At 38.8% G+C, this 18,152-nt stretch overlaps 2 protein-coding genes across 3 annotated transcripts in view; one reads left to right on the top strand and one right to left on the bottom strand.

Moving 5' to 3' along the window:
• The window catches only part of LOC306970795 (alpha-1A adrenergic receptor-like), a gene marked incomplete at both ends in the record, with an annotated part of 29,773 nt that extends 22,908 nt beyond the window's left edge, over positions 1-6,865 (top strand). The window contains 2 exons of the mRNA XM_079566825.1: positions 6,106-6,227; positions 6,563-6,865. Of these exons, the coding sequence (XP_079422951.1) occupies positions 6,106-6,227; positions 6,563-6,865 (425 nt within the window). The remainder of the gene's footprint in view (positions 1-6,105; positions 6,228-6,562) is intronic.
• Positions 6,866-10,333: 3,468 nt separating this feature from the next.
• On the bottom strand, positions 10,334-13,173 carry LOC306970492 (putative methyltransferase YdaC; the record flags this gene model as incomplete). Of its 2 annotated transcripts, none has more annotated exons than XM_079566477.1 (4): positions 13,075-13,173; positions 12,608-12,867; positions 12,343-12,523; positions 10,334-10,530 (listed from the first exon to the last, which is right to left on the bottom strand). In XM_079566477.1, exons 2-4 carry the CDS (start codon positions 12,860-12,862, stop codon positions 10,334-10,336), a joined length of 633 nt encoding a protein of 210 aa, XP_079422603.1. In that variant the 5' UTR covers positions 12,863-12,867; positions 13,075-13,173. The 2 variants fall into 2 exon arrangements, with proteins under 2 accessions (XP_079422603.1, XP_079422602.1); XM_079566476.1 differs by having other exon boundaries at positions 12,608-12,863; positions 13,068-13,145.
• Positions 13,174-18,152: the final 4,979 nt, after the last annotated feature.

Genomic DNA, 18,152 nt, shown 5'->3' with positions numbered 1-18,152 from the left:
AGTATTTTACTCACCGCACAAGTGTTCTTATCCCACAAAAGTACATTTCTTTTAAAAGCTTCCATAAAATTTGTCGTCCATGACTGAAATAATTAATGCTACAGCTACATGCAACATGCAGCTCTCAGGCAGACACACTGAGCAGGTGCAGTCAAGAGGATGAGCAGCAGGAGCTGCCAGTCAAAGTTTTTTTTCCCATCTTTTTGCGGAAGCAAAAAGACCAGCGCCCCCGCCTTTGAAACTGAGTTTCCCCTTTTAGCTAATCAGAGGCTGCTTTCTAAAAGCAGAGCTTCAATGGGATTTCTCATAGAGCTTCAGACAGCTCTGAAGGGACAGGGAGACCACAGCGAAGACCACACTGAAACACCCAATTAAAAATGGACATTCTTACAGAATGTAACATACTTTAGTGTATTTATAATAGTATTTATAATAATTATAATAATGGCTTACACTTGTATTGCTCTTTACAAGCCTGTATTACCAAGTTTCTCAAAGCTCTACGTTGTCGTAATTTTTCATTCACTCCATGCTCGGAGGTGGTAAGCTATTGTTGCAGCCACAGCTGCCCTGTGGTGGACGAGGCAACCAGTCTATCCCATTGGCCCCTCCGACCATCAACAGCCACTCACTCACTCACTACATTCACCCAGGCTTCCTGGTGTTCCCAACGGTCTCCCATCCAAGCACCAACCAGGCCCTTCCTGCTTAGCTTCCCAGATGTGACGGGATGGGGCAGAGCAAAGGCCGTTTGGTAAATAATTTAACAACTACGTTTGCAAAAAAATTCAACAATTTTTTGAGTGATTATTTTGGGGGAGTTCAGCTTATCGTGTAGTCAATGAGGAGTTAAATTCCAAAGATATGATAAGGAGGCTTAAGTACTCTGTCTGCAGGTTATAAAACTACTACAAGAAGTAACTATGAGTGACAGGCAGTCCTCATTTATCTGTGGCCCACACAGGCTTTATTTGTTTATTAAGTCAATACATTGTGGAGTGAAAGATTATGAAGAGCGGGACGAGTTAGTCATGGCCAAACCACAACACTGAGGAGGACTTTGTGAACTCTGATCATTCCAATGGTTGAGATTAGGAAATTACAAAGACTGCAGTTGTTTATGATACAGAAATGATTTGCCGCTATTGGAAATTATTAGGTTTCAGTCACATGACTTCTTCTATTTTGTATTGAATATTTAAACACTATGGCAATGGTTCTGTTTTTATATCTCTGCAAAACCCATGTCAAATACTGCTACATTCGAGGCAACTGGGATTTTCCCATTTGAGAATTCTGAGATCCGACCTCAGAGCGTTCCGCCAAATAAAGTCATGTGTCCAACGCATTACAGTTACATCAATATGCCAACATTAAAGTTTCTTCACACCACTGACCATTCAAAACATGAAGTTTTATCATCAGATGCATTTCTCTCTGTTCTCCTGTTGTTGTATTCGCGTATCTGAAATAGCACCACTATTCCCGATCATTTCTGAGTTCAAAAATTGTACTGTATTTTCCGGATTATAAGACGCACCAGAAACAACAGGCTGAGTAGGCTAGCGTCACACATTGATGTTTAGCTACATGAAGTAGTGCTGGGCGAAACGAGTCGAGGCACCGATACACGTATCATGCGCTGAAAGCAATAGGTGTGTTTAAGATGAGCGAGGCGCTGCAGGCGGCTGCAGGCGAGCGGTGCATGCCGGTCAGAATCGCTCTGACGCCACCTGTGCGACGGTGCCCGTATTCTCGTGAGACCGAGGCGGCTGGAGCGCCTTGGGGAGGCGAGCGAAGTTGCTTTTCTCCGCCTCGCTCGGCTGGCTGAACTACAAAGGCCAAAGGGATTGTGGGAAATGAAGTGCCGTAAACACGTTTGCTGACAGAGGACTGACAGATGATTGGATATGAGTTGTGTTTAGATCGGAGACGTGTTGCCCTGACGCTCCGCAGCTCCTGCCTCATCTTTTCTCATCACAGATCTACTTACATCTGCAGAAATACTTCAGAGTCTTCATATTTGACAGAAAGTGCCCGTGTGTTCAACATATGGCCTACATTTTAAATATGCATACGTTTATTATTCTAATCCTAAACTGTAAGAGGGGAGTCTGTTATTGTAGCTGTAGTGATGGGGCGATTTGTCTGGTGTGTGGGAGAAGCAGAAATGTGTTCACAAACTTTTGAAATAGTTTTATTCCCAAACTTTTTCTAACAAACGCGAGACGCTGCGTGATCTGAGGCTCCTCTCTGTTCTCGGGGCTGAGATGTGTCTGCCTTGATTAGAGGCGCCTTTCTCCGCCCTCTGACGCCACCGCCTGGTCTCGTCTGGAATCGAGGCGAGGCGCCTCGCATCTTAAACACACCTAATACCTCCGCCGAGCTGTATCACTTGGAGAAAAGTCACGTGACCGACAGTCACTGCCATTTTGTATCATGTAATGTCGTACGCAACGAGCAGCAGCGACCAGCAGGGGGCGCCAGCTGAACGAGAGCATTGCCTGGCTCTAAAAAAATTATTCAATAGATAGCGTGTAAAGCACAGGAGTCATAGTTCAGTCAGTGTTGAGGTTTTTTTTTTCAGGCTCACTGCTCTTTCGATACTAAATTGCATATGTAAAAAGAAGGCATGGCAGCCATTTTAAACATAAAAGGACGATTTACATCGTCGTTCTGAGCCAAAACAGTCCACAGGAGCAGGGGATTGAATTAAGCCAGCCATATCATTCTGGTCTAGATTTTGTTTGTCATTAAAGTGTTATTTTAAACTTTGTTTATGTATTTAATTTCACATTTACATTGTTTAATAAACCAGTTAAAGTAATATATAATTTAATTTACCTATTAATTATATAAAATAACCAGTTTTAGAAATGTATATTGATTGAAATACATTCACTCATATAACATGACCAGTATCGGTATCGGTATCAAGAAAAATGACCCCAAAAGCATCGGTATCGTATCGATTTTTAAAAATGTGGCATCGCCTATTCCTTCCGTTTTCCCAGGGCGATGCTCCTAAAAAGCCTCAAAGTGATCCTACTAGGGATGCACCGATCTGATACTATATCGGATATCGGAGCCAATGCCGGAAAATGTATTCCAATGATCTGATTCTGTGGCAGTTTGACTCTCCCCATGAATCTCCCCTAAATCTCAGTGAATATGGACACATTGCACCTCATTTTGAAGCTCAGAACCTGGGAATTCAATTAGTTAATTTTCCGCAAATATTTCAAAACGTGGCGCAAAATACCGCGGCTAATGCAAGTGTGTGCGGGGGAGTGGTGGAGCACGAGCGTGAGCGAGCCCGGGAAAACATGCCTTTATATAGAGCAGGGACGTCCAAACTTATTTTCATTGAGGGCCGTGTTACAGCTTCAGGGTGCAGGTCGTGAACAAAGGACAGGACAACAGCGTGGACTTCGTCACATTTACTCCTGTGAGACACAGCAGAAATAAACAATTTCAGTGTCTCGGTCGTGGACACGCACACTCTTCAGACACCACGCACTCAGGGAGGAGCAGCAGGACATTCATGGCCGTGCTATGACAAAAAAGACAATCATACAATTATTAATGACTCCTCAATATATATATGTCAATCAACAATGAATCTTTACAAATAATGTAATAGTTAATTAATCGAAAAAAGTACACAAACTTAAAATTTAGAACAAAAACTTGCATCGGACTATGTGCATTACATGTGGAAATGTTATCTTATCAATATATATTTTGATGGGGACGATAATTAAAATGGAAATATGTGAAATATATTCTTTTACACCAAAACACATTGACCCTGTTCAGCTGCGCCGCTGAAGGAGGAGCGGCGAGTTACTGAACACCTGCAGCCTGTCCTCACTCCGCAGATAACATTATTGTTATGTGCTGAAAACTGTTGGCATCTTTTTCCTCCGTGATAAATGAATCGGAAAGCCTCATTTAGACATGCTGATTTGGAACAGAGAAATGTGAGGGCTTTTATCAGTATGTAATGGAGATGCGCCGCCGTTTGGTGTTTTCTCTGGCACTGAAGCCAAGTATAAATACTAAAAAGGTTCATCACAGTCCTGGGCTTGTTTAGACTGGCATTCAGACTCATGAAATATAGTTAGGCCATTGAAAATACAGGTTTACATTTCTTTTTTTTGGCAGATAGCTACGTTATGCCTTTTTAAGTGCCTTTCAGTGTCTTCTGCCGTCTCTACAATGGCAGACTGAGCTTTTATTTGATCTAAGTTTTAGAGATTTTACTAAACCAGTACTAAACCAGTACTAAACCAGGTAAAGCGCCAAGAATTATAAATAGTGCTGGTGGGCAGCTGGGTTCAAACTGGCATTAAATGTAAATTTCTTTTAAAATATTATTGTTCCATAGAGACAAAAACTACTCAGTGAAATTGCTCAACTATTTTTACTGCTGACATTCGTCTGAAATGGAATAACTATGGTCTAAATTAATAACTAATTATTGGTTATTAATTATTAACTAATTCAACTACAGTTTTTACTTTTGTTCTAAAGTTCCCAGTTGTGTCCAATTTAGTTTTGAACATCAAACTTTCCTCAACAATCCTCTGTTTGATTGAAAGTTTCCAAATCTTGCAAAAGGAAAAATGCTAAGATTTTGTGCATTGTGGCATTAAAAATATAGTATTTAGGCATTAAAAAACATTACATTTGACTTGCTGAAGTTTGGCACACAAAATGTGGGATTGAACCTTGGACCTTCGTGCTATGAATGAACAATCCCGTAAACCTTTGTATTTCATGCTATAGGTTCATTCCCTGTTATCTTGCCCTCTTGTTTACAGAGCTCATCCTGAGCTTGTGGTACGTTCATGTTCTTATATTAATGAAGTTCATACATAGTCAAAACCGGCTCTGTCGACTTCGAAAGCATCTCATGTCCAAACCTGGACTGTTTCTTGTGCTTCACAGCTGTCTTTGGGTCTTCTCTCTTCCCTGTCTTACCTGTGGTGCTGCGTTCAGGTGCCCTGTGCACTGTGGGGAATCTTTGTATTGTTCATATATAGGCAGGAGGCAGCAGGCCCGAGGCGAGAGACGATGGCCTTACAAGTCCAAACCTAGGTGGAAACGTTATCTGTGAGATCAAGGGAAACATTACCGCCATGATCCACTAAAGTCCCACAAAGACCGGGAAACATGGAGCCTAAGACCGGGATCAGAACCAGCAAGAGGCCGGGACCCGAGGGAGACGAGGGGCAGGCAAAGCGAAGTTAAGGCTGCACGAGGTCTAAAAATAAAACTAGTTTCAAAAACAACTTCACTTGAGAAGTAGCATATGTACGTATGTTAGGGACTTAGTTGTACATGTTCTCCACTTCATTTGAAAGAGATATAGAACATTTTCTCGTACTTCACTACATTTCTGTAAACGTGGTAAAGTAAAATTGTCACGTGTGTTTTGTTGGAGCCATTTATGATCCATGCTTTAGCCTCCTGCCACTGTGTGGCGCTGTGTGTGTCCTGTTATGTGATTTCCTGCCCTATACAAAAGCACACAGGTGTGCAGTGTTGAGGTGAACAGTGTTTGGAGCGTGTCTGCTGTGGTTGAAGAGCTGTGTGTTTGTGGATGGATAAAGGTCATGCCAGTAAACACAGGACACAGTATAAGACCCGCGTCTGAGAGGCCTGAACAGTGCAGTCAGAGCGGACATTGCACAGGGCTTTAGCTGCTACATCTGCTTTATTTTAAAAGCCTTATAGTCCACACTCCAGGACACTAGGGGGCGATGTACAGATGTTTTGTCAAATGCCACTGACTCACCACAAGGAAGATTTGTCCCGTCGTGTTGCCGTCGCCGCAATTCACAATTTGACGCAACTTTTTTTTATATACTTATTTTAACAGAGTTTCATTTTCTACTTTGAATATTTAAGTATTTTCTCAAGCAAATACTTTGGTACTTTCACTTGAGTAATTATTTACTTTTATTGGAGTAGCATATGACCAGTAGTATCAGTACTTTTACTCAAGTAATGAAATGACTTTGACCATTCATTGTTCCCGTTTGCATTATTCCTGATGTGATAAGTACATATAAGTTCTACTCACTGTGTGTTCTTCAGTGTCGTTCAACGAGAGCCTGAGGCCTCCTGAGACCTTCTTCAAAGTCATCTTCTGGCTCGGATACTTCAACAGCTGCTTGAACCCCGTCATCTACCCCTGTTACAGCCGCGAGTTCAAACAGGTGTGTGGACCAGGACTGAACAGGACTACACCAGGACTAAACCAGGACTAAACCATGACTAAACCATGACTAAGCCAGGACTGAACCAGGACTAAACCAGGACTACACCAGGACTACACCAGGACTAAACCAGGACTAAGCCAGGACTGAACCAGGACTAAACCAGGACTACACCAGGACTACACCAGGACTAAACCAGGACTAAGCCAGGACTACACCAGGACTAAACCAGGACTAAGCCAGGACTAAACCAGGACTAAACCAGGACTGAACCAGGACTGAACAGGACTACACCAGGATCTTACCCAGAAAACGTTTCCAAACTGTCCTTCCAGGCTTTCATCCGTATCCTGCGCTGCCGCTGGAGGAGGAAGCGCCAGGGCTGGCAGGCGTACTACAACTACAGAGGCCCCAAAGGCTCACACCACTCGGGCTACCTGAACGGCAGCTCGCAGACCCTCTCCTCAGCCAGCCCCAGCCCCCGTCTGCCCTGCACCGACCCAGGGAACCGAAACCTGCTGCTCCTGCCCGGCCCAGGCTCCAGTTCGTGCACAGGTCCACACCGCGCCAAGGCGAGCGCTCAGGCAAACGGCAATCACAGGACCAAAGCATCAGCCCAGTATTGCTCATCGCTTTAGTGAATTTGGAAATATCGGACGTTTTTGTAAAGATGTGACTGAAACCCATTTGTTTGGACTTTCGGGAAATTTAATGGAGAACAAGCCACCAAGAGGACGCTTTTGTGGAGAAGAGAGTAATATTATCAAAGTATATGAATTAATTTATATGTGCAGCGGTCTAAGAGTTCGCAGAATGAGAAAGTTCGAGCCCAGTCTGAACACATGCTGTTGTTTTGTTGTTGCACAAAGACCCTGCACCGACAATCGCTCCAGTTACACGAAAAGTTGCGATGTTTGCGTAACTTTACCCCAGGAACAAATACTGATCCTTTTCTATCATTGTACAAACCTCACTTTGTGCCAACACTGCTTTGACTGGACGCTTATGTCTGTAATAGGGCGGCCAGATGTTCTCAAGGATAACATTTCCGTGGGACTCATTTCAAACAGCTACAGCAATGCCTTGTTAACAGTAAAGTACTAACTCTGTCACGTTTTCTCGCTTGCAAACTTGGCGTCCTGATTTTCGGTCGCGTCACTCTGGTCACCCGCCTTGTACAGTGTTGTCTCATTGTGTTGATTTTTACTGTATTGTTGTTTTTCACCTCTGAAACGTTGGGTTCATAAAGTATCACCAAACTGAATAGCAAATGGTTGTTAAAAGTGTAGGTTGTATTTAAGTCAATGCAAGGTGATTTATGTGTTGTTTAACCTCTTACCTCTTACCACCCGCCTAAACCAAATGCATTCTGTCCTCTTTTGGCTGTGGAACACCTCATTTGAAAGCTAAGACCCACAAAACGGATCTTTTTCCTCGCGTTGTTGCTGTGTTGCGTCACCTTTGTTCACCTTTTTCATTTTTGTTGAATTTTTGTCATATTTTTGTCGCATTTTTGTTGAATTTTGTCACATTTTTGTTGAATTTTTGTCATATTTTTGTTGCATTTTTGTTGAATTTTTGTTGAGTTTTAGTCATTTTTTGGTCATATTTTTGTTGCATTTTTGTCGCATTTTTGTTGAATTTTAGTCATTTTTTTGTTGCATTTTTGTTGCATTTTTGTTGAGTTTTTGTCATATTTTTGTTGAATTTTGTCATTTTTTTTGTCGAGTTTTTGTCACAATTTTGTTGAGTTTTTGTCACATTTTTGTTGCGTTTACATCCTTGTTTTCTTCTTATTTTTTGTGGCTGTTTTGGTGTTTTTTCCCAAGAAGCTTTAGGATTAGGGTAAAGCCAAACTGAAGAAAATGGGATCCGTTCCGGTGGGAGTTAAGAGGTTAAGTAGTGTCCACAGTTGGGATGGTTCCTCTACCACTGGAGACGGGAACAGTCCTGTCACTGAAGGGCGGTCACGTGCACAACCAAGACATAAAGGACAACCCCCATCCTCTCAAACGGGGGAAACTCGGGGACAGTGAAGTTTATTTATTTTATTTAGTCATTTATTTGATGGGGATGCACATGAATGAACGTCTGCATTGAAACGACAAAAACTGACGCAAACATGCCGGATTCTAGCCCTTCTTTGACCAGGAGCACGTCAGCACCGCCGCAGCTCGAGAGGCAGAGGAGGAAGGAAGCGTGATTTGAAGTTGTTGAGCGTTAAAACTATATTTTAGCACATATTGGCTTAGTAGGGCAAAAATTTAAGAAACATTAAATCAATGAAGCACCACCTGAGTTCAATCTGTGCACGTCCCTGCTGAAGGGAACAGTCCGGTCACTGACAGATCTAAAAACTCCTCCTGACAGATCTTAGGCATAAATTCCCCATCCTCGTCTCTTCTGCAGATTGTAAATTGTAAATCCTTGAGATCCCCTTTTATTGCACAGACCGGGCACATGAATCAGTGTTTCTCACACAAAAGAAGATCTAAAGGTCAGGAGCATACTCTGCACTTTAAAGTAAGGAACACATTTAGTTGTTTCGATAGTTACTGGTATGATCTAAGATGTACATACAAACTTGAGTAGAAATTCAACTGAAGGTTCCTCGTTTCTTGGAGCATGGACAGTTTATGTTAATCAATACCATCCATCCATCCATCCATCCATCCATCCATCCATCCATCCATCCATCCATCCATCTTCCACTTGTCCGTTGCCGGGTCATGGGGTCACATTGCACCAGCCCCTCATGGCTCCTCCTGCAGGTGGGTCCACAGAAGGACGGCCTCACGATTCAAACCGGGCCTGTTGGTCTCTCATAAGGAGCTTCTGAACCGCTCTTTGTCTGACCCGTCACCTAGGACCTGTTTGCCATGGGAGACCCTACCAGGGGCACGAAGCCCCCGACAACAGAGCTCCAGGATCATTCGAACATTCAAACCCCTCCACCACGTTAAGGTGGCGGCTCCAGAAGGGGATCAATGCCATCCATCCATTTTCTTTCGCTTTATCCGGGGCCGGGTCGCGGGGGCAGCAGTCTCAGCAGAGATGCCCAAACTTCCTGATCCACACACACCTCCTCCAGCTGTTCTGGGGGGACCCCGAGGCGACACCAGGCCAGCTCGGAGACATAGTCCCACCAGCGTGTCCTGGGTCTTCCACGAGGCCTTGTCCCACAATGTTAATCAATGTTGCCTTAGAAAACATGTAGACTTTGACACAGGAGGTTGCAGTGATTTTAACAACAAAACTCACGTGCAGTAAACGTCCAATAACCTTGAGCAAGACACTTTACTCACCGCGTGTATGAGTAAGTGCTCAGTGGTTGTCAGATTTCTGTTTCCGTCAGTCTACTCCAGGGCAGCTGTGGCTATAAAAGTAGCTTACTACTACAGTAGTATGGAGTGAAGGAGTAATAACTACAGTGCAGCACATTGAGAAACGTGCTTGTGATGTGCACACACGTTATAGTGTAAGCCATATATTTATTTACAAAGTTAAACCTGGCAATATTCATTTTTCAGATTTAGTTACAGTCATTTCTTATCATTTTTACAAATAATTGTATTTCTATATGAAAATATTAAGTAAATGAAAACTTGCCATACATTTTTTCGTATATATTTGTGCTTCAAATTGATCTCTAAATTATATGAACCTCTTAACTCCCGCCTTAACCAAGTGCATTTTCTCCAGTTCAGCTCTACCCAAATCTAAAAGCTTACAGCATAGGCCAGTGTCACGCCTGGACCTACAGAACTCATTTTAACAGATATGCCACTTTTCTGTTACTCTTGTTGCTTTTTCATCAGATTTTTGTCCCTTTTTTGTCCCTTTTTTGTTGCGTTTTCATTCATTCCATTCATTATGTCTAATTTTTGTCACTATTATGTCGCAGTTTTTTGTAAGAGACTTTTAGTTTTGGGTAAAGCCAAACTGGAGAAAATGTGCTCATTCAGGTGGGGGTTAAGAGGTTAACACCTGTCCTGCACTATTAAATGCATAGTCAATAAAGGAATTACAGAACTGGCTCATCTACAAAACTAATCAACAAACACTTCTGAAAAGTAATTGCTGGATCACAGAAGAATCATTCCCAGTCATTTCAAAGCCGTAGCATAGATTGCCTGAAAAGTGATACTTCGATATTGTTTGTCTTCCATTCTGACGTCGATGAATCCAGAGTCTCTCAAAGCCGCCATGTACAGGTCAGGGCGCCAGTTATCCTTCGGCATGACCTGCTTAGAAGCCATGTAAGACACCATTTCCAGCCTCAGAGTGGTCAACATTACGGCTCCTGAGGGACACAAGGGACAACGTGTATTACAGTGCACGTGTTTTAGCAATAGTAATAACTTAAGACTCAAGATGTTGCAAATTAGAGGAAAAAAAGTCAATCTCTTGTTACCAGGAGCGGACTGGCCACATGTCCATTCTGGAAGAGCACAGAAGGGCCACTGGCTCTAGGGCCACCCATCTGGCCCCCTCAATTTTCTCCTTAATCTCTTACCCCCCCGCCTTAAAGTGATAGTCTGTAAGTTTGCAAAGTGAGGAGAGTGAAATTTGAAAGTAAATTCCTCCCCTCTTGGACCAGAACGCCCTTCTTAGTTTGCAAAATGAGGAGAGCAGGACCAGAATTTTCAAAACGTAAACAATCAAGCCCCTCCCCCTCCCTCCTGATTGGACCTGACAGGCTGGTTCACAGGAAAAGCTCATCTCATTGGTCGACGCGGGAGGACGCTTGACTCTGATTAGCTGCAGAGATCTGGGAAGGGTAACCTGTGAAAACTTTACAAAACCAGGCGGTCGATTTTGCACATATTAAAAAAAATCTCTGTCACTTTAACTGAGCTTTACCCAAATCTGAAAGCTTAAAAGAAAAGCATTAAAGTAGCAACAAAAACGATGATGAAAACGGAACAAAAATGTGCCGGAAGAGCAACAAAAAACACAACAAGAAAGTTAAAAAAAACAAGCCAGAAAAAAAAGTCATGAAAAAGCCACAAAAAAGCCACAAAAAGAGTGACAAAAATGCGGCGACAACATGAAAAAAAGTTACAGTCACCTGCTCTCCAGTCGAGAAGCTTTTAGTTTTGGGTGAAGCCGAATTGGAGAAAATGCACAGTTAAAGGAACAGGCCACCGTTTTTACATACTGAGATATGTTCTTACCTTAGCTTTCTTTTTCTTTAGGACCTGTCTGATCTTCCCCCGTGCCTTCAGTCACGTAAACACAGCGCAGACGGCGTTAGCATTTAGCCTCTCCCTCTCTCCTCTATAGCTCCAAAACAGGTCAAGATAGAAGCTTGTAATCTTCACTTTACTGTGCGGATGCCAAATTACTCCTGGTATTATTACGTCTTACAATATACTTCCCCCTTTTATCCACTTAGAAAATCCACATTGTTTAATTTTGTGTAATTATACTTTGTAGTGGAACACTTCACGTAACCATATTTAAATAGGGAAAACGTGGAAGAGCTTGGTAGCTTCTATCTTGACCTGTTTTGGAGCTATAGAGGAGAGAGGGAGAGGCTAAATGCTAACGCCGTCTGCGCTGTGTTTACGTGACTGAAGGCACGGGTGAAGATCAGACGGGGATATATTAACTATATTAAAGTTAGGTAAGAACATATCTTAGTATGTAAAAACGGTGGCCTATTCCTTTAAAAGAAAAGCATCAAAATAGCAACAAAAACGGATGAAAACGGAACAAAAATGTGCCGGAAGAGCAACAAAAAACACAGAAAAAACACAACAAGAAAGTAAAAAAAAAAACATGACAAATATACAACAAGAAAGTGACAAAGACGTGATGAAAACACGGCGAAAAGCCAGAAAAAAAAAGTAACGAAAAAGCCACAAAAAGAGTGACAAAAATGCGGCGACAACATGAAAAAAAGTTACAGTCACTTGCTCTCAGTTGCTCTCCAGTCGAGAAGCCTTTAGTTTTGGGTAAAGCCGAACTGGACAAAATGCACGGTTAATGCGGGTGGTTAGAGATTAAAATATGTCTTTGTGAAAGTGTGCATTTGCTCTAATTTGGGCCAGAGTCCAGGGCCGTTTTTCAGTCCCGGTCCGCCCCTGCTCGTTACAGTTTCGTGTTGTACCAGGTTTCATGACACGGTGTAACTCTGACGCTCCTTTTCTCAGATCAGGCCAGAAGTAGTAGCAGTTACAGTGGAAGACTTTGTCCACGGAGTCGTCCTCCAGGGGCAGGGCTGCGACGTCACAGAGGTGTAGGGTCAGTTTCCCACTGGCCAAATGCTCCTTCAAAAGCTCGCTCGCTTTCTGTCAAAGACATTTCAGACGGAGTTTCTCTATGACTTGTAAGGATTTGATTTTTGAGACCTTGATGGTGTGAAGTTCACTTACACCGTGCATGTACTCTGAGTAGTCGACCCCGATGAGCCGGCCTTTGGGGTCCGTGAGCAGTTTGGCGGCAGACTGCAGACCCAGGCCGGGACCGTGCCCGACTTCCAGCACGGTGTCTCCGGGCTGAATGTCACAGAGCTTCACTGCGTTCTCCTCCAGCACCCTGTTCCTCTTGATGAAGAACCTGCTGACCAACCAGCCTCCGATGGACCAGGTGGGACGTCCCAACTGCGATCTAAGCTTCTCAGCCCACATCCTTCCTGATAAATACACAATAAAAGGAAGATTATATTCATATAGTAAACATTTGTGATCAAGTGACACCTGAGTTACAGAAATGCAATGTAGTCGACTGTTGTTCTCATTCATAAGAGAGTAGTTTGATCATAGCACATGAGAAATTCATTAATCTTTCAGACTGAACATTAATCACACGACTAATACAAAAGCACAGCCAAACTACTCACGTCGTGGCCTTCTGCAAGTCTGCTCTTTGCTCGGGCCAGTGTTGTTGTTCCTGTTGTGGGCGGAGCCTGGGCGCCATATTTCACTCACTGAGCACGTGCCCTTTTGTTTTTTGCCTCAAATTCACTCTTAAATCTCACAGCTTTCCGGCCCTCCCTGTGTTTTCATTAACCCTCTGTTTTTCTAATTCAATGCTCCAGATGTAGCTACAGTGATCAGCTTCATTGCCAATGTCGGTGTGTTGTAAATATATATTTATATTGGTCCTACTGCCTTAGTTTGCTAGTTTCATTTTAGATGGGAAACGTCAGGTAATTTTTTTTTAGCATGAACTGGGGAAATCATAATAAGTAATTTGTGTGGTGTCATCTTTCTCCCATTTTGTAGATGAGTCATTTCACGGATGGACCGCCACTACATTGAGTCACATGGATATATTTGCGACATAAACATAAACCACCACCGCCGCTCACGCGTCCCGGGGAGTAGCGGTAAAAAGACAGATTTTTCCTACAGAAAAAGAAAAACTTGTTTCCGCCCGGTTTCGAACCGGGGACCTTTCGCGTGTGAGGCGAACGTGATAACCACTACACTACGGAAACTGCGTACGTGACTTACGTCTGCGTGCCTTCAAAATGGTGATATTTACACTGGTGATATGTGACGTATTACTGCGGACACGAGCCGAAAATGACATTTATTTGTGGGTTTTTGTTCAGTAAAATAGCTAATCTGTTCCCACGGGACTTTCTGCGTTTGTCACCGAGATTGTGATGTTTCTGAATGTTGTTTTCTACGACTAAGCGACTATGAAGAGCTTGAATCACGGGCCGACTTAAAACATACTTACGGTATCATGAGCAAAAAGTCCGTTTCTCCATAGTTTGCCTTTATTGTGAACGTACTCGCGCGAGCAGAGTAAACGGGCCAGTTCCAGCCAGTGTCCAGCAGAGGGCAGCACCAATCCACAGTGGTGCTGCACTATGACGCTCCATCAATTTTGTCGTATCAATAAAATATAAATTAAAATGTATCAACGCTCAACTTTCTAGGTTGTAATAATGGAAGTATATTTTGCTTTCCATCCCTATATGTGTGTTAAACAGCAAGTGAAGGGATCGCTTGTGTGTTTTTGGTTGTTTATGATGACATGATTATTAAATTGTCTTCTTGTGGTTGCCTCGTAACGCACAACTTAAAAGAACTTCTACGTGTGATGTAAAAAATAAATGTCAATGTAAATGAAATCATCTAATGGACATTAAACATCATCTTATGACATGTACATGATAAAGAAACCACAGAAAAGTATATAAATAGCGTTAGCTTGCGTTCGGTTTGAACCTTTTAATCAAAGGTCAGTCACTACGAAAGAGCGGGGAATTTTTTTTAGCGGCTGTTGCGTTTTTGTGTCTTGTTTTTTGTGTTATTGTTGCTTTTCCGGCACGTTTTTGTCACTGTTTTGTAGCGTTTTCGTTGCCATTTTCACACTTTTTTTCAAGAATCTTTTAGATTTGGGTAAAACCAAACTGGACAAAATAAGTTCTGTTGAGGTGGGAGTCGGTCGGTCGGATAGATAGATAGATAGATAGATCGATAGTTATTAGATAGATAGATAGTTATTAGATAGATAGATAGATAGATAGATAGATAGTTATTAGATAGATAGATAGATAGATAGATAGATAGTTATTAGATAGATAGATAGATAGATAGATAGATAGATAGTTATTAGATAGATAGATAGTTATTAGATAGATAGATAGTTATTAGATAGATAGATAGATAGATAGATAGATAGATAGTTATTAGATAGATAGATAGATAGATAGATAGATAGTTATTAGATAGATAGATAGATAGTTATTAGATAGATAGATAGATAGTTATTAGATAGATAGATAGATAGTTATTAGATAGATAGATAGTTATTAGATAGATAGATAGATAGTTATTAGATAGATAGATAGATATAGTTATTAGATAGATAGATAGTTATTAGATAGATAGATAGATAGTTATTAGATAGATAGATAGTTATTAGATAGATAGATAGTTATTAGATAGATAGATAGAGAGTTATTAGATAGATAGTTATTAGATAGATAGATAGTTATTAGATAGATAGTTATTAGATAGATAGATAGATAGATAGATAGATAGATAGTTATTAGATAGATAGATAGTTATTAGATAGATAGATAGTTATTAGATAGATAGATAGATAGTTATTAGATAGATAGTTATTAGATAGATAGATAGATAGTTATTAGATAGATAGATAGTTATTAGATAGATAGTTATTAGATAGATAGATAGATAGTTATTAGATAGATAGATAGATAGTTATTAGATAGATAGATAGTTATTAGATAGATAGATAGATAGATAGTTATTAGATAGATAGATAGATAGTTATTAGATAGATAGATAGATAGTTATTAGATAGATAGATAGTTATTAGATAGATAGATAGTTATTAGATAGATAGATAGTTATTAGATAGATAGATAGTTATTAGATAGATAGATAGATAGTTATTAGATAGATAGATAGTTATTAGATAGATAGTTATTAGATAGATAGATAGTTATTAGATAGATAGATAGATATAGTTATTAGATAGATAGATAGATAGTTATTAGATAGATAGATAGTTATTAGATAGATAGTTATTAGATAGATAGTTATTAGATAGATAGTTATTAGATAGATAGATAGATAGATAGTTATTAGATAGATAGATAGATAGATAGTTATTAGATAGATAGATAGATAGATAGTTATTAGATAGATAGTTATTAGATAGATAGATAGTTATTAGATAGATAGTTATTAGATAGATAGATAGATAGATAGATAGATAGTTATTAGATAGATAGATAGTTATTAGATAGATAGATAGTTATTAGATAGATAGATAGATAGATAGTTATTAGATAGATAGTTATTAGATAGATAGATAGATAGTTATTAGATAGATAGATAGTTATTAGATAGATAGTTATTAGATAGATAGATAGATAGTTATTAGATAGATAGATAGTTATTAGATAGATAGTTATTAGATAGATAGATAGTTATTAGATAGATAGATAGTTATTAGATAGATAGATAGTTATTAGATAGATAGATAGTTATTAGATAGATAGATAGATAGTTATTAGATAGATAGATAGATAGTTATTAGATAGATAGATAGTTATTAGATAGATAGATAGATAGTTATTAGATAGATAGATAGTTATTAGATAGATAGATAGTTATTAGATAGATAGATAGATAGTTATTAGATAGATAGTTATTAGATAGATAGATAGTTATTAGATAGATAGATAGATATAGTTATTAGATAGATAGATAGATAGTTATTAGATAGATAGATAGTTATTAGATAGATAGTTATTAGATAGATAGTTATTAGATAGATAGTTATTAGATAGATAGATAGATAGATAGATAGTTATTAGATAGATAGATAGATAGATAGTTATTAGATAGATAGATAGATAGATAGTTATTAGATAGATAGATAGATAGATAGATAGTTATTAGATAGATAGTTATTAGATAGATAGATAGATAGTTATTAGATAGATAGATAGTTATTAGATAGATAGATAGTTATTAGATAGATAGATAGATAGTTATTAGATAGATAGTTATTAGATAGATAGATAGTTATTAGATAGATAGATAGATATAGTTATTAGATAGATAGATAGTTATTAGATAGATAGATAGTTATTAGATAGATAGTTATTAGATAGATAGTTATTAGATAGATAGTTATTAGATAGATAGATAGATAGATAGATAGTTATTAGATAGATAGATAGATAGATAGTTATTAGATAGATAGATAGATAGATAGTTATTAGATAGATAGATAGATAGATAGATAGTTATTAGATAGATAGTTATTAGATAGATAGATAGATAGATAGTTATTAGATAGATAGATAGTTATTAGATAGATAGATAGATAGTTATTAGATAGATAGATAGATAGTTATTAGATAGATAGATAGATAGATAGTTATTAGATAGATAGATAGTTATTAGATAGATAGATAGTTATTAGATAGATAGATAGTTATTAGATAGATAGATAGATAGATAGTTATTAGATAGATAGTTATTAGATAGATAGATAGTTATTAGATAGATAGTTATTAGATAGATAGATAGTTATTAGATAGATAGTTATTAGATAGATAGTTATTAGATAGATAGATAGTTATTAGATAGATAGATAGTTATTAGATAGATAGTTATTAGATAGATAGATAGTTATTAGATAGATAGATAGTTATTAGATAGATAGTTATTAGATAGATAGTTATTAGATAGATAGTTATTAGATAGATAGATAGTTATTAGATAGATAGATAGTTATTAGATAGATAGATAGTTATTAGATAGATAGTTATTAGATAGATAGATAGTTATTAGATAGATAGATAGTTATTAGATAGATAGATAGTTATTCGATAGATAGATAGATATAGTTATTCGATAGATAGTTATTAGATAGATAGATAGTTATTAGATAGATAGTTATTCGATAGATAGATATAGTTATTCGATAGATAGATAGTTATTAGATAGATAGATAGATAGTTATTAGATAGATAGTTATTCGATAGATATAGATATATATAGTTATTCGATAGATAGATAGTTATTCGATAGATAGATAGATATTAGATAGTTATTAGATAGATAGTTAGATAGATAGTTATTAGATAGATAGTTATTAGATAGATAGTTATTAGATAGATAGATAGATAGATAGATAGATAGATAGATAGATAGATAGATAGATAGATAGATAGACTTCAATAGAACAGATAGAAGACAACTTTACAAATACATAGTAATTTATTATGACTCTTTTCTCCCCCCATTGCATCTAAATGTATTCACATAACCACACAAAATCCATCTGGAAACATTGCAACTGGCATTTAATAAATCACACTAATGAACACTGTACAAAATTCTTCAATCAAGTTCACATCTGGTATAGAAATAGAGAAAAATGTGCTAGTTTTAATTAATCTAGTTTAGAGAGTTT

Source organism: Gobius niger (assembly GCF_951799975.1).
Source record: "Gobius niger genome assembly, chromosome: 11".
NCBI lineage: Eukaryota > Metazoa > Chordata > Actinopteri > Gobiiformes > Gobiidae > Gobius > Gobius niger.
The sequence above is the reverse complement of the archived record's forward strand: the minus strand, read 5'-3'. Positions and strand labels throughout refer to the sequence as shown.